At 38.8% G+C, this 23,385-nt stretch overlaps 1 protein-coding gene across 1 annotated transcript; it reads left to right on the plus strand.

Moving 5' to 3' along the window:
• The first annotated feature begins 618 nt into the window (after positions 1–618).
• On the plus strand, positions 619–12,081 carry LOC121639333 (VPS10 domain-containing receptor SorCS2-like). The gene is made up of 10 exons (XM_041984494.1): positions 619–944; positions 1,008–1,062; positions 1,211–1,419; positions 5,330–5,450; positions 6,793–6,926; positions 7,052–7,171; positions 7,531–7,702; positions 7,785–7,971; positions 11,177–11,310; positions 12,064–12,081. Exons 1-10 carry the CDS (start codon positions 619–621, stop codon positions 12,079–12,081), a joined length of 1,476 nt encoding a protein of 491 aa, XP_041840428.1.
• Positions 12,082–23,385: the final 11,304 nt, after the last annotated feature.

Here is a 23,385-nt window from a genome sequence, read left to right on the forward strand (position 1 = left end):
ATCTAATCTAGAATAGGAATGGTGAACTGAAGAGAAGAAGGTGTATTCTCTTAGTGTGGGATGGTGAGAGTGCCAAGCATCACAGAGACCAAAATCCTTCATGTACTGTTTTACAGTTTCTGAGGATTTCCAGACTCGATGAGCTCCTGTGGTACTTTGTTTGTCCAGTATAATGTTAAAATCACCTCCTATAATTAATGTGTTATCTGAGTGACCATAGAGTGAGGCGAAGAGGGAGTGAAAGAAGGAGGGATCATCTACATTTGGACCATATATATTTGCGATACATAACTTAACATTTTTAACAGATAATGTAACTATTATAAATCTGCCTTCTGGATCTATGATTGTATTATCTATGTCAAAATATATCCTTCTATTAATGCGAGTTGCTACTCCTCTCTGCCTAGAATTATAACAAGCTGAATACACGTGTGGAAACTGGGTTGTTGAGAGAAGATCTATTGTTGAGTTTGATAAATGAGTCTCTTGGAGTAATATTATATCTGCTTTCATTTCTTGCAAACGATTAAAAATTTTTAACCTCTTTTCCCTTGTGCCAGCTTCACACACATTCCAAGTGACAAATGTGAGTTCGTTCTTGAACCAACCACAGAAATGAGGGCTATATGCATATTATATCCCAAACTGGACAGGCTGGGGCTGAACACCTCGCTGTGCAACTGGCTGTTGGACTTCCTGACCGGGCGACCACAGGCAGTACGGGTCGGCAGCAACACATCCAGGACCATCATTCTGAACACAGGGGCCCCTCAAGGATGTGTGCTGAGCCCCCTCCTCTTCACCCTGCTGACCCACGACTGCACCCCACTGCACAGCTCAAACCTCTTCATCAAGTTTGCGGACGACACAACTGTTGTGGGTCTCATCAGTAACGGGGATGAGACAAACTACCGGAGTGAGGTGAACCGCTTGGCCTTGTGGTGCACACACAACAATCTCTCTCTGAACGTTGAGAAGACCAAAGAGATTGTTGTGGACTTCAGGAGAGTACACCCCCAACATGCTCCTCTGACCATCAACGGTGCTGCTGTGGAGAGGGTGAGCAGCACTAAATTCTTGGGTGTACACATCTCAGAGGACCTCTCCTGGACCAACAACACAACAGCACTGACCAAGAAAGCCCATCAACGCCTCTACTTCCTCCGCAAGCTGAGAAGAGCTAGAGCCCCGGCCCCCCATCATGCAGACCTTCTACAGAGGTACTTTGGAGAGCATCCTGTCCAGCTCTATCACTGTGTGGTACGGCTCCTGCACCGCGTCCTGCCGCAAGACCCTCCAGCGCATTGTGAGAACAGCTGAGAAGATCATCGGTGCCCCTCTCCCCTCCCTCTACGACATCTACTGCACCCGCCTCACCCGCAAAGCTCTCGGCATCGCTGGTGACCCCACCCACCCGTCACACAGCCTCTTCAGTCTGCTGCCTTCAGGGAGGAGACTGCGGAGTCTCAGCGCCAGGACCAGCAGACTGAAGGACAGCTTCTTCCACCAGGCTGTCAGGATGTTGAACTCTCTCCCTGCCCTGCCCACAAAACCTCCAGACTCTGAACTGTTCATGGACACTTAACTCCCAGTATATAAGCTAAACCCCAGTATATAAGCTAAACCTGCACAACTGCCATGCCATTTGCACTACAGTATTCATTTTGCACTATCTGGTTTTCTTTACCCAATATGTTGCTGCTACTTGTGCCTTTTTCATTATTTATATTTTCTTGCTTTTATTCCTTTTATATAGCATAATATAGTTTCTTATATATTGTATAGCAAAGCAGAGACATTTTCTTTTACTTAAAAGATGTATGTTAAATGTTTATTGTCTGCACCTTGGGTCTGTGTGAAAAGCAATTTCGATCCTCTGTATGTCTTCTACATACTGCAGAATTGACAAATAAAGTGACTTTGACTTTGACTTGACTTGACTATTACTGAAGCGTGTGTGGTTGCATCACACTGCTTCTCCACGTGCATGTGTATCTGCCAGCTGGTTGTGAGAGGGGTGTATGTGCGCTTGTGCTGTTCTGTGTGTGTTCCTGTGAATCATGAAAAGTGCTGATGTGTATATAATATAATGACAAGTGTTATCGTTAACCGTTAATGGGTCGGAGAAAAGAAGTGTAAAGAGTGAAAAGAGCGACAGTGCCAAAGGAAAAAAGTAATTTGAAAAACACATCTGTGCTGAGAACAGTGTAGTGGAGACGGGCAGTGGATTTACTGTTAACTAAATTATCTTTTATGGCAGTTTTATGGATATAACATGATCTAGTGAGAAAACAGGAAAATTAAAGCACATACCAAGTCAGTAGAGCCACGGAGTGATGTCCGGGTCGCGGTACAGCTGTCCATTAATAAATAATTTATCCACCGCGATGACAGCGCGAGCGCCTTCAGCGATAAATTTCCACCTGATGGGAAACAGGACTCTCCGTCGGTCCAGAATCTCTCTCGGATATTGGTCGTTTACTCCTAAGTTCGTTCCCTTCAGTTCGCGGCCCTGGTTCTTCACCTGCTCCTTCTGTTTGAAGCTGACGAACTTCGCTACAATAGGTCTTGGTCTGCTGGACCCAGGTTTCCTCCCGCCGAGCCGATGGACTCTGTGAAAGGAGATGTTTTTCACCGTTTCCTCCGGGAGCTTCAGGTGGGTTTTGATGAAGTTTTTCACCGTGGTCTCGGGGTCCTCCTCCGTCTGCTCTGGAATCCCTGCAAAGACCAGGTTCTCTCTCATGCTCCGTGCTTGCAGATCGATCACCGTTTCCTTCATCTTCTTATTTTCTTCCGAGAGACGGGTCAAGCCCTCGGTGAGGGATTTTACCGACTCTCTGAGACCAGTATTTTCTACAGCCAGAGTTTCCACCTGCTTCTGGCTGAATTCTAGTGATTCACGTAGCGCCTGGAACTCCTTGTGGAGAATTTCTACCAGGCTCAAACGCGCATCAAAACTACTGAGTTTCTTATCTATAGAGATCAGAACATCTGTTGAGTCGTTCCCCGGTGGTGAAATAGCTCCAGGTGAATCCTCATTTCGCTGTCTCTTGGACTTGGATGAGGTGGAGGGGGTGGACGTGTTGTTTGGTTTCCCCATGACGATTCTGTCGTAACAACGATCTATAAAATCTGTCAGGTTGGCCAAATCCTCCCCGCTGTGCTCCAGAGTGTACCTTATAAAGACACTGTTTTCCTACTTTAAAGAATATTTTGATTAGACTGCCACAAAATACAATTGAATGAAAGTATAAATGTGTGGGCGCGCCTAGTTTGAATCTGCCGTCTCCCCGGAACAACGTCACCTACAGCATTAGCGTCACTTACCTGCCACCAACAGTGTTGATCTGTTTTCATTGCATGTTTGTCCACTAATCGATCTCTCGTGGCTCTGGAGTGACGGATCAAAATCAGACAAGAAATTTAAGTTCTTTACCTCTGAAGTAGGTGGGCTGTTGTGCAACAATGACACACGAGCTTTGTGAAAATGCAAGTGAAGTCATAAGAAAATACAGTAAAAAAAAGTCAAATATTTATATTTTGCTTTCAAGTAACCAGAATTTCTTGTAAACTTTTAAAATGGTTTGCAGCAACAGTTTTCCAGCTTGTCTCCAAGGTTTTCTTTAGAGATCATTGTATTTTTATCCATCATTTTCAGGAAAGTGTGCTTTGTTTAAGCCACATAACACCAAAATGTGAATCATTCAATCATAAAAAAAGAAATGCCAAATGTAACACGGTCTGACATACAGAAAATAGTGTTTTTGTACCAATAAGGTAATTCCCAAAGAGCTAAAAACTTATAAGTAAGTTATAAATAAGTTATATATACTTATAAATAAGTGGAGGGCAAAAGAACAAATATCTACAGCAGATGATCTGGATCTGAAAGTGATGTTCTTAAAGGCAAAATAAGTAGTATTGACACCTAGTGTTTGAAATAAGAACTGCAGTCGAAAGAGAAAAACACGGAGAGCGGCCACCAGTTTACTCCACTAATACATCCATACAGTCACACAAATTCATTTAACGAGTGCCGACAAATAAATTAGACTCTTTGTAAATCAAGATGAACTTTTCGGTTAATTTAAGCAAAATTCCGGTTCTTACCTGTCGAGGAGAAACTTTGCCAGTTCAGACTTCTCCATCTTCCAAAAGATTCTCCAATACTGATCCTTGTTTTATTCCGTTTTTGGTCGTTTGCTTTTTTAGCAGGATGCAGAGACTTTTTAGATTTTTCTGAAACTATTTCTGGTCCGCTTCTTTTCCTAGCTTCCATACACGCTGCTGTTCTAATACCAAACGCTGCCTTGTTGTTGTTTGGCAACCGTGGAGAGTCGCATATGATTGGTTAAGGAACCAGGAAGTTGGAAAGTCTTTTGTTTGTATCTGTATCTGCAGTAAAGTACACCTCATCTTATGTGGTGTGAGCCATGACTTCAGCCTGGAGCTTTGCCAAAGGATCTTGCAGGTTTCTGTCCAGTAAAACATGAAGGAGAACCTGACAAAAACATAGCATATAAACCATGATGAAGTTAAATGCTTTCCACGTAGTAAATCAAAAATACCTTCTGTTGTTATACTACATCCTCAGAAAGAAATAGTAAATTTTTAAAAATATCACATTTTTTTTGTTTAAAAAAAGTAAAAGTGAGTAAAAGATACTTTCAACAGTTTAATGAACCCAAACCAACTGCAGAACAGCTGACAGACCACCCAGATGAACAAGAGAACAATAGAGGAGGTGAAGCGGCAGCATATGTGGCTCCACAGCAGAGACATCCATCACTTCCCTCTAACGATGCCGGTGTAGACGGTATTAGTCATGCTTGCCTTGTACTTCAACGAGGTGATTGTGGTACAGTAACATATGTCAGAGTCACATCATCCTCTTTGGAAAAAAAAATACACTCTACCTGGCACCCAGGGGTGGGAATCATGTTCTCGCCTGTGTTGCTCTATAAAACATCTCCATCTAGTGGAAGCATGAAGGAACTGCAGCAGAGTTTCTGTTCAGTAGAAATGAAGAGATGATTTGGAATCTGACCTGACACTGGTGATATGTGTTCAGAGCACATGTTCATATATAATTAATACATGATTAGATAAAAATGGGAAATTTTTTTGTGTTCTCATTTTTATTTCTTCTATATTCTTTTATTTCTAAGATTAACTATCATATTTACCTGCTTTTTATTTCCTTAGCAACTGAGACAAAAGCTGCATGTCCACGAGGAAAATAATATTCAAATATTATCTATTTACATTTGTTACTTCTTTTCGTGTGTGTGTGTGTGTGTCTGTGTACATGTGTATGTGCTTGCAGTGTGTTTGGCCACATCAGCTACAGGTCAGACTGGGAACTTGTCAAAGTGGACTTCAGGCAATCTTTCCCCCGTCAGTGCACAGAGTCTGACTATGAGTCCTGGCAGCTCACAGACCTGCAGGTACTTCACACACACACACACACGCACACACGCATGCACGCACGCACACACACACACCCACACACACACACACACACATCAAATCAAATCAAATCAAATCAAATCAAATCAAACTTTATTTATAAAGCCCTTTTCATAACAAAGGAAATACAAAGTGCTTTACAAGATTAAGAAATTTAAGCACAATTCAATTCATGCATATTTACACATTAAAACTGAGCTACCTAAAAAAATTAAAAACACTCATTATGATCTTTCACGTGGTGTGATGTGTTCCCACCCTCACACACACCTACACATACACACATATACACACAAACATTAAAATGGCAGATGTGTCAATGGCAGAAGTCACATGGCGATCAGGTGACTGTGTCTGTGTCACTAAGAATAATCAAAAAGTTTTTGAAACAAAGCAACACTTATCCAAAGCAAACGTCCTCCCAAAGCAACGATGCTCTAAAACAAAGATCCTCCAAAGCATAGCAGCGGTGTTCCTCTGCCGGAAGTTATCCGGCGTTACACGGCTAAAGCCCAGTCAGGCGATCTGGGACCACACGGCATGTCGTGGAGCAGTCAATAACCAGCGCTCATCTTATGCAGCAGGTTGTCGGGTGGTGTGTGTCACACTACCGTGGGTTGCACTCAATCCGGTACCGCACGGCCTGACACGGACTGATCAGCAGCAGATTACAACAACATGCCGCAGCGATCAGCAGTTTATCAGTAATCCACGGGCTTAATGAGGAGTGTACAGCCTGCAGCAGTACCCACACAAGTCTCCTCCACCATCCAGGAGGGGGTGTCATGAATGCCAGGAAGTGATGTAATCCCAGCCACCAGCAAACAAGAGAGCCAGCGTCCCTGCTTACCTTTTATATGGTGCTCCACTCCAGTAATTGGTTGGCAGACGCAGTGCTGGAAGCAAAGACGTGTCCTGCTACTTTAGCAAAGTTACATCTGAGCAAACATCAATTCAGCACCTCATGTTAAGCACAGTGGTGGAGGGCTGATGATTTAGGCTTGTTTTGCAGCCTGGATATCGTGTAGTCATGGAGTCAACTGTGAACTCTCCTGTATACCAAAGTATTCTAGAGTAAACTTTCCTGTCTGATGATAAAAACTTGGCTTAAAGCGGGTCAAACAACAGAACAATGATCCCAGACACAGCAGCAAATCTAAGACCTGATAACAACCATATTATTTTTATTATGTCCTGACAAGTAAATCTTAGAACTGAAAGAGGGTGTGCTTTTATTAAACATGTTATAAGACAGATTTCATTATCAAGTATAAGTGTTCATGGTCAAGTGTTTTAAAAGTGTGCTTGTGTGAACCTCAGGGAGAGAAGTGCATTATGGGCCAGGAGCGGACTTTCAGGAAGAGGAAAGACACAGCATTCTGTATAAAAGGGAAAAGTTACACTTCAGCTCTCACCAGCAAGCCCTGCACGTGCACAGAGAAAGATTTCAACTGGTAAGCTGCAGATTTATAGAAAACACCACAATACACTATCAACCTGAAATCAAATCCTGTAAAGCTTTAAATCATTAAAAACATACAGCTGCTCTAAAAACTACACGTTTGTTATGTGTGTCTAGTGACTATGGCTTTGAGAGGTCCCATGTGGAGAGCGATCGCTGCTTTGCAGATTTCTGGTATGATCCAGATTCGCCACCTGAGGATTGCCATCTTGGACAGAACTATAAGTCCAGTACTGGGTATGTTCATGTCCACAATGATGTTAACACACTCACATGCACACAGTTGTGTTTCCATTTTACTTTTTCTATCTATCTCATCCAAGTCTTACTTAAGAAGGAATTATTTGTTTGATCAAGACTTCCTTTTTGCCTCTGTAAAGAAGTCAGGTCCCGAAGATAAGACTCTGTAAAGAAAGTCAGTGGGAACACAGTTCATGATTAGCCTAGCATAAACCCTGACAAAACATGACTTATAACAAGATTTGTATCTGTTGACTCTAATTTCACTGCCACATTATTCTGAAGCTTCTGAACTGTTTCTTTAATGCCTCTACATCCATCTTCATGGTCACACCTGCACCATCCTCTGGTTTTAGATACAGGAAGGTGATATCTAACACATGTGAAGGGGGGCTGAACAAGCAGCAGAGCTCCAAGCAGCACAGTTGCCCTCTGCTGCCCCCTAAAGGGCTACAGGTTGGCATAAAAGGCCAAATGCTGGCTGTGGCTCCTGGTGATGACATCACATTCATCGTCCATCAGGAGCAGGTAGGAGGATAGTTGCTTCAAGCTTCATTTTTCTACCTCCTTTCACTTCAGTTCAGTTTCAAGTTGTGATTCCTCCCAATAGGGCGACACTAGTACCACCAAGTACCAGGTTGACCTGGGTGATGGGGTTCGAGCCATTTACCAGAACCTGACGGTGACGGATGAGCCCATCCAGCACCGCTATGAAAAGCCAGGCGTGTACAAGGTGACGGTGAAGGCAGAGAACATGGCAGGGCACGACAAGGCCACCATGTACATCCAGGTGACAGGTCAGTGTTTCAGTCAGCCAGCTTGGGTTTTCAGGTTCTTTCAGGTATTTTAATGGGTATTTTTACCAGAACATAGTGAAATGTTCCCTGAACTCTTTACAATGCCCCAAACCCTGGAAGCATCTGGTAGACAAGCAGTTGATAAAAACATTTTTGCTAATATATATAGTTCTTCAGAATGACTTGATTATAGTTTATTGGATATAAACATACTTTTGAGATGCCTCAAAATGATATAGCCTACATGATATGTGATTTTAATAATGCATGGATAATTGATTTAGGAGCATATCTGATGTAATGTTACAGGCCAAGATTCTGGCGTGGTTGGGCGCAAACATCATTGTATTTAAGTTTTTAACCTAATAGAAATGCAGTTTAATTGATTAAAACTTTAATAGAATTCCCAGAGGACCTTGTCACACATCCTGCGATCTATTAAGGGCTGATGTGATATAAAGCTTAACAGCACTAGACAGAAACAATTCCCTGTATCGTTCCAGTGGGGTCAAATGAATCTGTAGCTGAAGAAACTGTTAAGTTTGACCAGTGATCTGTGACTCTTCCCCTGCCTCTTCACTCTACCTGCCTGCTTCTTCACTCACCTCTTCACTGGCCTCTCACCATAACTTTCACCAGCCTCTCCACCAGCATCTCCCTGCCTCTTCACTCTCCACCTCACCGGCCTTACACAGGCCTTTACCACTGACCTCTTCACCAGCATCTCTACCAGCCTCTTACCCTGACTCTAATTCTGCCTCTCCATTCTCCACCTGCCTATCATATGCCTCTTTACCGGCCTGCCACCCGCCTCTGCACTTGCCTTTTTACCAGCCTCTCCATTCGCCAGCTATCTCTTCACCAGCCCATCTATTCTACACATGCCTCTCTACCAGCCTTTTCCCCTGCCTCTCCATTCAACACCTATCTTTTCACCTGCTTTTCCAGCTGCCTCAGCATCTCCACCTCTCTCGAAACTACCTGGAAGCTTTGATTCTGTCACCTGACAAAATGACACATTGATACATGCTAAGGAAACACACTTTTTGCTTAGTCACTGTTATAAAATGACACATTGATACATGCTAAGGAGACACACTTTTTGCTTAGTCACTGTTATTATCACCATTATTAATTACTCAGTAGCAGGTGAGAAAATTATTTTTTGTCACAAATGGTCTGGCACTTGTAGTGATTTAGCATAATTAAACTTTAAATATTTTTAATAAAATTATTACTTTTAATAATTTCATAAAAATATGAATTATTAGTCAAAATGTTGATTATACCTCAGGAGCACCACCACACAAATAACTTTATACTAATCTAATGGCTGTGTGGACACCATTAAAGTACTAAATTAAATAATTAAATTAATTAGTTAATTCAAGCTAGTCAAATCAATCAGTTATCAATGAATCAGTCTCAGGACGCTAATAACGTGAATTCTTAATTCAAAGGGACCCATAACATGACTCAAACGAAGAGTTTACAATAACCAGAACAGTTTAGGATAAATATGAATAATTTATTACTAGTCTAATCATGCATAAATGGAAAGGAAATATTTACAAAGGACTTCAAAATGCAGAATATGGTGTTCAAACCAGAAATTTATTTGAAGATCATGTGATGTGTCAGAATAAATGAAATGTATGCAAGAAATTAAACAGAAGTTAATTAACCTGTGGTGTTAATTCAACTAATGTTTAAGAAACTGAAAAAGGATCTCTGAATCCTAAAAGAAAAGAAGGGAAAACTGGATCTCTTCTGTTTAAAGCTAGAAGTTTAACTAAGATGTAGAACTACTTCACTAAGGCCAAATCTGGACGGCACACCAACCATTCCTTGAACAGACAAGCAGAGACTTGATTCGAACAGAACTCATCTGGTTCTGTTTTGATCAAGCTGATCTAAACCGTTGTGGTGACTCTCCCGGGCACATTAGGAAGTTGGCACAGGTGGTTTGGATCCTGAACGACTCCCAAGAAGACCAGAAGATTTGTCACGTGGTGGTCAGAAGGTTTGGATCAGGCAGCTCTGCTGATGCGGACTCTCCTGCTGCTCGTCTGGTGTTAGGATGATGGACAGTGAATGGCTTGCGGTGGTATGGCACAAGATAAAAAGTCCAGGTTTGGATCAGTCCAAAAAGGAACTCTGTAGAACTGGTTCTGAAGCGTTTTTCCACCTGCGTTCACCAGGTTATCCAAGTTATCCAGTTATCCAAATTAAAGATCAAAATTTAGAATCAATATTAAAAATAAAAAAAAATAAATAAAAAATAACTAAATGTTGAAGTATCAGCTGAAAAAGGCATGAACTAAACGGAGTTAATCAGTCAAAAAAAATAAATAAATAAAAGAAACTAAATCAATCTTGTATCTTGAATGCAGGACCAAAACTTTAGTATCTGATGATGTTCTTACATCATGGCAAACTTAATTCTCCGGCATCATCTCTCTCTCTCTCTCTCTCTCTCTCTCTCGCTGGAGAGACTTCTGTAAGCAGTTCTGTGGCCACTATGAGTCCATTCCTGGTCTGTACAACAACAGGTCGTGCAGGGAACAAGTCTGAAGACTTTGTTGTCCCCTGAAAATCAAGTTCCTCATCAGAAAGCCTCTCTTCTCTCAGCTCTTTTTCATTTCTCCTGATTTCTTTGTTCTAAGTTTAAGAAGTGTTAGTGTGGAAACACCCAAGGGTATTGGTCTAAAATCCTTTTCAACCAATCAACAGCCTTGGGGGCTGGTTTTGGATCAGATCAGATAACAGAGGGGTGGTCTGATCATTTCATAAAGAGTATCAAATTAACATTTGTGAATACATCTGTATGTCCAAGGTATTAAAGCCTTAAATGAAACATTATTAAAATCGTCAGTGAATCATTGAAGAGACAGAATAAAAATTAGTAAGAAGGTTATACCTTAAACAAACACATTAATAAAGTTTCAGATCACAAATTAATCAAGCTTGCTGATTAAACCTTGTACAAAATAATAGTGAATATATGCATGATGTATGTATATATATATATATATATATATTTATATATATATATATTTATGTGTGTGTGTGTGTGTGTATGGACACATACATGATAAGGAATCTGGAATCTGAGTTTTTTTTTTCTTTTTAAATTTAAGATAATATAATATTTTGTTAAAATGATTATATACATATACATATCTATAATCTCATTCTTGTGCAGCCCCCCTTCAGGAAGTGCATCTGGAAGTGATCCCCATTGCTGGAAGAAACCATGAAGTCAACATGACGGCTGTCGTTCTTCCCACTGAAGCCAACATGACTGTCTTTTATTGGTGGATAGGAGACAGCTTGCAGGTAAAGGACATGACAAATTTCATTTTACATCACTGAACAACATTAACGTATATGAATTCATTGCAAGAAATAGTTTGATCATACCTGCACTGGTTTAGACATTACAGTTAGAAATCTGAATTTATTGGGCCTCACGTTTAAGTTCATTTCAATGTATGACCATTTTTGTTTAGTCTTTTCAATCAATCAATCAATCAATAGATCTTTACAATAACAAAGAGGTACACAAAGTGCTTTACATCAGAGTCAAAAATAGTAAGTTAAAACAATGCATAAAAAAATAGAATAATTAAAACAACACATAGAAACACAACTGAAAGCACTACAGGGCTGCAGAGTATTCAGCACCTTCATAAGTTCAAAAAATGGACAAAATAAAAACAACAAAATACATCTAAAAACAAGACTAGTTGGAATTAAAAGCCAATCTAGAGATCAGTCATGATGCGAATGTCATGGGGCAGTTGTTCCACAAGCTAGGAGCAGTAACCATAAATGAATGACCACCCCACTGTCTGTACCTCAACCTTGGGACTTCTAGCAGAAGCTGACCCGAAGAATGCAGGGACCTGCTGTGATTACGCATAATTAAAATCTCAGACAAGTAGGAGGGTGCAAGGCCATTAACATCATTAAAAACAAACAACAGAATTTTAAGATCAGTTCTAAAACGAACTGGAAGCCGGTGGAGTGACGACAGCATGTTGGGTTATGCGTTTACGTCTGGATTGACGGTTAAAAATTGGGCATCAGTACATGTTGGAGACCTGAAATTGAAGACGTAAAGGGCATTACAGTAGTCCAGTCTTGAACTTATGAAGGCATGGATTGCCTTCTTAAAATCCTCCTGACTGAGAAAGGGCTTCATTTTGGCCAAAAGGAGCTGAAGAAAGCTTATTCTAACAGATCTAATCTGTTTATCAAATTTCAGCCCACTGTCAAATGTTACACTGAGATTTTTAACATGTGATTTAAAAAAAGGGGCTAGAGTACTACAGTTTGTGAAAACATTTAATATAGGTGACATGCCAAAAAGATACATACAGTTTTGTTGTCACTCAAGTGCAAAAAGTTGCATGTCAACCACTGCATTATACCATCTATACAGTCCAGTAGCTCAGTAAGTGCAGTATTTTCATTTGGTCTCATGGGCAACTATATCTGCAAATCATCAGCATAAAAATGAAAAGACAGCTTATGTTTTATCATAATTGATGACAAAGGTAGCAAATAAAATAAAATAAAAGGAGTAAGGCTGAGAATTTACCCCGTGGCACTCCACATGAGAGGGATGCAAGAGCAGAAATCACCAATCATTACAGATAAGCTCCTAATTGCCAAGTATGACTTACACCATTGGAGAGATATCAATCTACTGCCCCGAACGAAGTACAAGGACTGCTTACAGTATTACAGTACATATTTGCTGTGAAATCATTAGATAAGCTTGTACAGTGTCACCCTGATTTCCATCCAGAGTTGCTTTATTATTTTACAAAGACCTTGTATGGATGATCATCCAGTTATGAAAATAGGTCATTCTTTTTCTTTGTTTCTTTTTTCATGTAAGCCTTGATTAGTTTGCTTGAGACTGCACAGCTTTTTAGTAGCAGTGCATCCATTCATTAATTTAATGATGAGTAAGCCAACAGCATGGACCCAAATTAAATGCCAGTGATTATGGGCTTTATTTTGAGTTTGAAGCTCTGTTTGCAAAATTATCCCCATTGTAAAGAATCCTTTAAAAATTTCCTGAATCCAGGTAGTGATCCAGATCATCCCCGAAATCTAATTGCTTATTCCTTATGCCATTTCTGAGATTTTCTGAAAATTTAATCAAAATCTGTCTATAACTTTTTAAGTTATGTTACTATCAGACAGACAACCAACGCCACTGAATACATGATCTCTGCCTTGCCATTACAGTAATCATGATTGTGATCATTAAAAATTTTAAAACCAATCGCTTTCCTCAGTGGTTTTAATGAAATTGAGATTAGCATCTTTTCCATGACTTCAGGATGTTGTTTCTGACATGGTTGTCTAAATATTGAGAAACTGTTGGCATCAGTTCAAGGTTAAATAACTAGTTGAAACTGAAATATATTAATCACTGCTATGCTTTTCCATTGAGAAGCTCCTAAATTTCTGTTCAATAAAATCCAGGCAGTAACCTTTTTTTGGGGGGGGGGGGGGGGTTGGCTAAGCAGTGTCTTGAAAGTTTTTTACTGTGGATCTTAGAGAAATGGCTTATTTCATATACATAAAGCTTTTATATATACAACTGTTACAGCTTTAAAGAGCACACTGACATTTCATTATTTGTGTTAATCTTGACTGTTTGTATTTAACAGTATTTGGTTTTTCTTGCAGCCGACAATGACCCTGCAGAACAGCCTTTTAACTCGATTCCCAGAGACCGGAGAGATTTCTGTCACCGTCCAGGTTTCCAACGGCCGATCCATGGTTCAGGACACACGGACCGTCAGAGTCTACAGTAAGAGATACTGAAAGAAGCTTCAGAATTTTCCTTCAATCTCAGTCAGATTTTAAACTTTTCACAAGTAAAAATCAAGTTTAAGCCTGCCTACTGGACAGAAAGAATGCAAAAAGGAAATACCTTAAATATGTGTAAAGAGATATATTTTGGGCCCAAATCTTTGGGCATGAAGTTGTTCACAAAATAAACAGATAAACAGATTTATGTCATACAAAGGCTTTTTTGGTTTGTGTCTCCTATTCTCCTCAGTAGACGAGTCAGTTCCTGAATTATGTTTCCTGTTAGAAAACTACTGCCATCTGTTTATGTCCAAACACGTGCTGGTTTACTTTCCCAACATATGTTCCCACCAAGATGGCTGCCAGCAGTGCACATCTGTCCATTCAGAACAAGCAGCATGCGTCAACATCTGCGGTTCTTGTGTTGCTAATACAAATTTAGAATAAATACCTTAAAGACATCTGTAACCAATTTATTTCTTCTACTGTGATTTGTATTTTGCGTCCTAACTGAAGTGATTGTTAACTTGTCCTCTAGATGACTTCCAGGTCATCCCTTTAAGCTTCAGCAGAAACCTGGACCACTTCAATCCAAACATCCCAGAGTGGAGAGATGACATCGGCCAGGTGGTCAACAAAATTCTGACTAAGGTAGGTCTGACCAGCTGAATTAAGTGTTTATTTGTAAAATATTTCATGTTTAGTAATAGTCTTCTCATGTCCAATCACAATTCAGTTAAAAATTATTTGAGTCATTTTAATGTTATACCTATTTATATTAAATATTTTTCAGTAAAGACACTAGTTAACCACATTTAATTTTCAGTGAGCTAAAAATCAAGCCACACATGCCTGCTATCAGAAAGATTAGATTTTTTTTTTTTTAAGTAATGAAATCCAAGAGAATTGTGTCATGGGATTTTCTAGCGCTTTAGCTAACAGCATGGCAAAAAAAAGGGGGAAAATTATTTGAAATATGCATTTTCTGTATCTAACAGCTTTTGGGCATGTGTAAATGATATGATCATCATCAATAAGAGTAATAGAATAGAATAGAATGAAGTTTAGATGGTGGAGGATTTGAAAATATCTGAAAATTTTTCAGCATTTCCCGCCTCCTCTTCAAGCGCCTTCTTTGTTTTTTAATAAGTTCTCTTTATGCTTTTCCTTTCCTCTTACTTAGTCGGTTACCAGCATCGCCTTCTTCTGTATGTCTGTTCTTCCAGTCTGTTATTTATATGAATAATATTCTCAGCCCTCATTTAACTTTCCAAAATTCTTCTAACAAAAAACTAAATCTTTGTATCGCACTCCAGTTTATTTCTGTGAGTGGCAGTTTTCTGTAGAGAAAAGAGCCGTGATGAACTCTGTATGCAATAATTACTTCTAATTAATCAGTATCATATGAAGACAAATACAGTCATTTATTGTTTCTATTTCCTGTAAGTGGATATGTAGTTTAGGATTGTATCATTTTCAAATTCAAATTTATATTTTACAATATTTACTTATAAACTTAATGTTGCTTTTAGCATGAACATGCAACATGAGGGGCAGTTTTTGTACTGCAGGACATTTGATCATCAATTTGTGCCACAACTGACAATTAACTGATGTTCTAGTAAATATATTTCTATTTGGGTTTTCCAAAATTTTTTTGTTTGATGTCACACTGAAGCCTCTGAGTGACACCAGGTGGGAAGCAAAGCTAGACTGTCAAAGCTGTACGTTTGCAGTTGGGGGGGGATTCTAGACGCACTAGAAAAGCTTGAGGAAGAGGCAGGTGACAGCAAAATTGTCACAGAGGTGAAGTCACTGTCTGACGAGTTTGTCAGAATGGAGTTCCTTTTGTGCCTCTTGGTTTGGTATGACTTATTGTCAGAGATCAGCTTTGCAAGCAAGGCACTACAAGCAGCAGCTGTCTCAATGGAAACAGCCATTAGATTGATCGATTCTCTTAAAGAGTTTTTCCTTAAGTATAGAGAGGAGGGCTTTCAGAAGTCACTTGAAATTGCATGTAGATTAGCCAATGAAATCAATGCTCATCCAGAATTTAAACAAAGATCTGTCAGAAAGCAAAAGAGGTCTCGAGATGATAATTCCAGTGCTAGCTAGCAGGACTCTGAGACACACTTTGGGTACATGGTTTTTAATGTCAATTAATTGTTGATATGGTCATACAGCAGTTGTCTGATAGATTTTGTGATCTTCAGCTTGTGTCTGAGAAATTTAAATTCATGACTAAAATGGAGCACATGACAAAAGCTGAGCTGGAGGACTCTGTTACCAGATATGCTCTGGCTGCCTGTGATGTTTCCAGGGATATCATTCAAGAAATATACCTAGCAAGCCTTCTACTGAAAGGTTATAAATCTCTTGAGATGTTACATTACCTTATACTGGAAAATCTTGATTTGGTGTTCCCCGACTTGACAGCAGCCTTTAGAGTATTCCTGACCATGCCTCTGACTGTCACATATGCAGAGAGATCCTTTAGTAAACTGAAACTTATCAAAACATACCTTTGTTCTTGTGTGAGCAATGATCACTCGATCAGCAGTGATCTCTATCGAAAACAGTGTAGCACGGTCTATTTCATTTGACGTCATTCTTGACAAATGGGTGAGTGTAGAGGCATGACGTTTAACTATTTAGTGGTAACATTGACTTTGTCATCAGCAGTCCCAGTTTTTAGTATGTATGCGATTTTGTTGATTAATAAATGATGAACTGTAAACTGTTTCAAAATTTTGTGAATCTTTTTTTTTTTGTTTGTTTGTTTGTTTGTTTTTGTTTTGTTTTGGGGTGAGTGAGTGTGTGCATACCCCACACAGAATTGGTAGTTGCACCCCTGGCTTCAGTAAGTTCACTATTAGCATCTGAATTAAACAAATAGATTGTGACCTGATAACAGTGTTGGGCCGAAACAACCAGCATTCTTTCAGTTTATCATGGTGGGGACACAAAATTTAAATTATATTTTATTTGCTGCTTCTAATCTCAAAATAAAAAGCACCCGACAGAAACAGCATGCTACTAGCATGGCTAAAAGAAGGAAAATATGACTCATCATTTTAGTACTGTCATTTAGCAGACAAAGACTGCTTACAAGAGAGAAACACCTTATATTATATTTCCTTATCAAGCAAAGTGAAAATCCAAGTGAAAAATTTAAATAGTTTAGTTTTCATGTGCGTTGTCCATTTGAGTCTTCAAGCTCCTTTTTGCTCACACATTTTAGCTGTTAAACTTTCCCCAGTGTTCACCCATCTCAATATTGCTGTTTAATTTCACTGGTAAATGTGCTAGACAAAAAAACATTACACACTGGGCTTATCCAGGTTTTGTTTTATTTTATTAAGTTGCTAATAAGAATATAAGAAACTGAAAAGAGACTGAAAAGACTTATCACTGAGAATCCTCATGGTTGGGTGATTATTCTGGGTTTGGGATTACTGTATTAGTGACCTGGTTTTGCACTACACATTAATTGTAAATGCAAAAACATTAAACTTATTCTAACCCCACAACCTCAGATCACAGGCATACCTCTGGAGTCTCTGGTAACTGTGGTGAAACCAGGCCTTCCCACCCCTGCAGACCTATATGTCCTCCCACTGGACAGCAAACCAGACAAGAGGAGTGTCTTTGTAGATAAGGTAAAAACAGATCCACAAATCTGTACACAGCAATGAGAATGTTAAGGCTGAATCACAGTTTTTCCACAGTTTTCTATCAAATATATAGAAAAATACAAAAATGTATATTTCTTTCTCATTCTTAGCATATTCCAGCCATCGTGCAGGCTTTCAATGACAAAAACGTCAGCTTCATGGTCCGAGGGCGGTCAGCGAGTGTTGCTGATGCTAGCTGACCCAAATGCAGGTATGCTGAAATGCTCCAGTATGGTCAGCTTTTTAAAACTGTCATTAAATATTTAAATGGTAACTGCATGCTATTGATTTATTTCCAATGAATAGGTCTAATTGCTAATGACTCATCACCTTCAACAACAGAAAATGGTGCGTTCACCAACATTATACATACAGCTTTCCATTTGAAAGCATTAAACTTCATCACTTTACTGTCAAATTTAATCCCTGCGTCCTTCCTTTTCCTGGTTTCCCAACAAATCAAAATCTTCTCCTGTCCATGCCACACTCTACTTTTTTTACCTGATTACTCTTCACTGTGTTCAGAATGGTGTTGCTTCTCTGTGGAGAGATGATTCTAGAAAAACTTTAGTTTCAATTGTTTTTGGCATCTTTAGTTCTTATTTTGTAACTTCTATCCTTATATTTCTGCTTTTAAATGTTATCTCTTTTTCTGACAATAAGATGCACTCTTCACTGATACACTGATATTGTGTTTTCTGCTATCACTGCAGGCTACCATGGAGCAGCTGGAGGTCCGGGTGTTTGGGCTCTCGCTGTCATTTTCCTAATCAGCATAATTGCCACCGGCTCCTTCATCCTTTACAAGTTCAAAAGGTGAGCTATAACTTGTTAAAGAAATACTGTATGTATGTCAGCCCACATAAATTACACTGGCATCCATCACTGGCATGATGATGCCATTCTTTTATGTTTTACTAGGGTATGATTCAGTTCTTAGACTCTACATAAACAATTTTGTATCCTATTACTAAAATATGACGATACAGCAGGCTTCTTATTGTTAATGAAAAACCTAAAGCACTAGACCATCTTTACAATCACAATTACGTCATAGTTTCCCTTCGATGATTAATAAAGTGTAAATGAAATCATTTTAAACTGGAGGCTTATGTAGTAGTTTTATTTCATTTGTACCCTTCATATTCTAAAAAATATCTTCACAGCCAAAATTAGCATGATCAACATTAGCATGCTAACATTTGCACGCTGGCAATGCTTGCATATTGACTTTTATAAGTTAAATTAGTTCTACAGTGTGCAAAACATAATAGGTAAGAGTAGGCAATGTAGTCAACAGCCCACTCATTTAGCATTATCAGAAATGTTAGTTGCTTGTATTATTTTCTACTAATTTTACTGTGAACCTCAGCTAAAATTAATCTTCAGCTGCATTATCAGTTGTAAGGCAGCACTGGACTTTTGCTAACAGTAGCATGCTAATATGTACACAATTGCAAGTTTTGCATGCTTACTTCCATGATTTTAAATAGTTATGCACTGTGTTAAAACCTTAGAAACAAGAGTTGGTAATGTGGATAGCAATATACCTTTATCAGTGAAACATGCAAATTATTTTTTTACACTTTCAACTGTGAAGCTTGCCAGCTGAAGTTAGTGATGTTAACAACTTTAAGGCTGCACTCAAGGAGCTTTTGCTAATATTAGTTTGCTATTATGCACACAATTATAATGTTTAAATGCTAACTGTTATGAAACAGGATTAAATGTGTTTGATATCAAGGTTTGGTGTGTTAGCATGCTAGCGTGCTTTGATTAGCACTGAAAATAATGTTTTGTTTCAGTACTGGATACATTAAAGTTGGACTTGAAAGTATTCCTCAAAGTATCAAATTTATCCTGTGGGGAACATAAATGCATTTGAGATTATTTTAGTTTTTTCATATGGTTCCAGTTCACATCCAAGGTACACTGAACTGGACTATTGTACCTGTACTGCATTGTACTTTCAGATTATTTAAAATCAAGTTTAATTGAACTGAATCAAACTAATAAAAATCAAATTAGTCCAATGTGTGTGTCCACATAATGCCAGTTCATAAAAAGTTGTCTGGCTAAGGAAACCAATAGATCATCTTGAGTTCCCCATCCTGAGTGTGCATCAGGTGATGGTCAAGGGGAAACTGCTTCTTTCAGAACGAGCTACTCAGTAATTATTAATGTATATATATATACATAAAATAAAAATCCATGTATGCCCTTTGTAAAGCATGAAGAGTTTGTTTTTTCTTTTCTTCTTACAAATTTTGAATACAGATTTGTGGATTCTGAATATGTTGTACTAAATTTATTGACATCAATCTGATATTTAATTGAGGTTCAAAGACAAAACAACTATCCTTTTATTCAATCTCTTTAGACAACATTTTGTTGACATGTGATTTTTTCTTTGAATTTTGATTAGTCATGAATCAAAATTTACCAGCATTCCAACTTGCTAGTTAACTCAATATTACCTCTTAATCAAAAGATTAACTAATTGTTATTGTGTATTGTGTGTTATGCCCTAACCCTTTTAGTTTGCATGAAAATCCTGTGTTTATTGCCTGTGTATGATACTGTGTTTAACTGCATGCTTTCTTTTATTTACACCAGCATCTCACCAACAGCACCCCCTGAGTCCCAAACACAAATACTCACTGAAAAGTCACTTGAATTAAAACATGCAGTTCCAAACCACAGCCCCATCTCATGAAAACAACAAATCCCACAGTCCCTTGGCTTAGGACTGAGGATGCCTATCCCCCACTGTTTTTCAGAAAGCTTCCTGGAAGCCGCAACGTCTACGCCCAGATGCACAATGAGAAGGAGCAGGAGATGACCAGCCCGTAAATCACAGCGAAGACACGCAGCACAATCATCCAAGGCGAGGAGTTCATCGACGACGACCTGGACTCGCAGACTCTAGGTAACGCAGGAGGTAGCCCCGCCTTCCGATCCCTTATAAGGACTACCACTAACCACTGCTACTAAAACCCAAGCCACTAACACCAGCAGCTAACACACACCAGGTACTGGAGGACCTTACTCTTTTCTTTTTTATTATATCACTGGTAAAGATGTCTGAGCTCCAGCTCTGGTCACAGGGTGTTTTATGGTCATCACCACAGTTAAACCTGTTCAAATACGTCAAAACATGAAACATCAACAATCAGTGTGCCTTAATAGCTGATAAAGAGCTTCACAGCTGGCACTAAGTTTAAAATACATGCATTATTAAATGACAGTGTCAAAACATATGATACAGTTATGATGCTAATGATGGCCATGAAACGCTCAGGGATGTAGTGGAGGGGTAAAAAGAGACTGCTATCACTTCTTTTTGGTTATGGATTCATATATTCTCAGTAAGGGGTCTAAACAATGCATTGACCAACACTGATGCATAGTTCCAGTAGTCATGTTTGCATATCGTTGCTGTCGGGCACAAACCTCCTATGTCAAAATTCGTGATTTTTTTTTTTTTTCCCCCCCTTCATAAATCAGTACTATTGGTCACCCTTTTTAACTGTCTGTAGTTTTACAAAAATATAACCAAAGATATATGATGTAAAACACAATACCAAGTTTGATGACATTATGTCCACTATTACAAAAAACAGTTTTACAGTTTTATTCATTTCTTGAAAAATAATAGTTTTGGACATAGAAGGTTTGCGCCCGACAGCAGCGATGTGCAAAATTTTCTTCAATCAGGTTGCAGTTCTGATCAGACCTGTACTGTTTACATGAGCCTGACTGTCTGTTCACATGCATCGCATAAAGAATCAATCATGTTGACATGCAGAATTGTCTGATTTCTGGAAGAAGCAGTAGAAGAAACAGTGATGTAAACAAACACTGTAACTGTCTTCCACTAACGTAAGATTTTTCTTTCTTTTTAAAACGAACAATGCAACACAAGCTGTAACTTATACTGTAGGATTACTTTAGACTGAAGTACAGCTGACACAAGAGGCACACGCAGTAAAGATAATTTCTACTTACACTTTGGAATGTGTTTTTATGTACATCCATCGGAACAACTATCAGCTAAACCTATCCGTCTCGATTGGAATGAAGTTTTTGATCCGAGTAAGTGTGATCAGATCGAAATTATCTGATTGGTATGTTTACATGAAGCATTTTTATTGTGATCAGATTTTTAATCTGAATACTTGATGCACAGAGAAATGCTCACAAGACAACAATAAAAGCGACAATTCCTCACAAATTTTTTACAATCTATTTTTTAAAAGAAAAAAAATCCACTGAACATTCTCTTACATCACATAAGACAAGTGTGTGAGGGGGCTCACATCTCCCTGACAAATAAAATGGTGATTTTTAAGATATTCATCAGTGTGAATGACTACCTGTCAGCCATGTCATCCCTATCTATGGACACAAGTTCTGGCTCCATCCCATACCAGAAGTGCTCAAAACTACTCAACACACCGAGTATCCAGAACCACTTAAACGACTTAGTAGGTGTTTTTATTCTGAGCAACTCATCTATAAACAGACCAAAGCTTTGTGGTGATGTCCATGGCAACACTCACAAGAGTAGGTGTGAAATGGGGTGTGATAGGTAAGATAAACAAGTATACAAGCAGCATCTACTAAGGAGGCCCAAGCGTTTTTACTTTATCTCATTATTTCACATTTGTCTTGTGAGCATTTGTAATGGAACATGTAAACTGACTTAGTAAATAAATAAATAGTATTAAATAAATAGTTGAATCCTAATTTAAATAATTAAATCAAACATCAGTACAGTAAACATTTGTGAGACATGTTAGAAAGAACAGGTGGAATTGTTTACATTTGCTATGGTCTAACAACCCAATTTTCTATTCTAATTAGATGAAAATGAAATTATCCAAAGGTGAAATCTTCTCATCGCAACAGCTGGTTACTAAATTCAGTCAAATCTCAAATTATATCATGACAGAATTTGTGATATCAACTATCATAAAAATGTTGTCCTTGAATCAATATAATATTATATTGTGACCAAACTTATGACCTTGTACCCCTATTCTGAATACAACCACACACACTTCTGTCATAATCACAGAACTAAGAATGGTTTGAAGTCAAAGTTTATGTCTGATTGGGTTTGATTCAAGAAATGGAGGAGCTCTTTAACCTGCCACTACATCTCAGTGTGACCAACAGTTTTAGTAAACTTGCTCTTTTTTTTGTTTAATTTTGCATGAAAATTAGGCTAAGGTGCTTTGTGCATGTTTTAATACAATTCTTTCTTGAAACTTTTATCAGAAGAGCAAATCCAAACTGACTTTATTTTTCATTTTATGCATTTTACCATCATAAACCTGCCAGAAGATGTTTGTTCCACCACTGCGTTGGTTTTAGGTTGTTTGGATTTGCTCATTAGATTATTTACTGACGCTTTTGTAAACATTATACATCAGTTATGAATTGGCTGTCCATTCATGAGTCTGCAAAGTCAGAGTTTTGTTTTTATTTGAGCCATTTTGATGAGAAAACTTCACAGGAACAGCTTTAGCATGAGCGAACATCGGCATGTCAGTATTATCGTCAGCTCATTTCTCATTTGCTTGTCTGTTTCTAATCTTCACCTGTCTGAAGGCAACCACTCAGGTGTGGTCCTGAGCATCAACTCCAGAGAACTACACAGTTACCTGACCAGCTGATGGCTGCCATGGCAACGCTGATGAGCTAGCCCAGCCCTAGCCGAGCCAGCTAATGAGCACGAGGGACTCTGCCTTCTTCCTCCTCTTTTTTTTTTTTTCTGTCCCCACCCTCTCCTCTCCCTTGACACTTCACCTCCACTCATGGCCTCCTCAACCCCTCAACTTTGTGTGATTTGTAACTTAACATCACGGCAAGGTCCTTACTCTCTCTCTCTCTCTCT

The sequence above is a fragment of the Melanotaenia boesemani genome, chromosome 5 (assembly GCF_017639745.1).
Source record: "Melanotaenia boesemani isolate fMelBoe1 chromosome 5, fMelBoe1.pri, whole genome shotgun sequence".
NCBI lineage: Eukaryota > Metazoa > Chordata > Actinopteri > Atheriniformes > Melanotaeniidae > Melanotaenia > Melanotaenia boesemani.

Bases quoted from the DNA above. Each gene is read 5' to 3' on its own strand.
- LOC121639333 (XM_041984494.1), top strand. From the start codon at position 619: ATGAGGGCTATATGCATATTATATCCCAAACTGGACAGGCTGGGGCTG. The intron at 7,172-7,530 runs GTATGTTCATGT...CTCTGGTTTTAG, and splicing joins AACTATAAGTCCAGTACTGG to ATACAGGAAGGTGATATCTA. The intron at 7,972-11,176 runs GTCAGTGTTTCA...ATTCTTGTGCAG, and splicing joins CATGTACATCCAGGTGACAG to CCCCCCTTCAGGAAGTGCAT.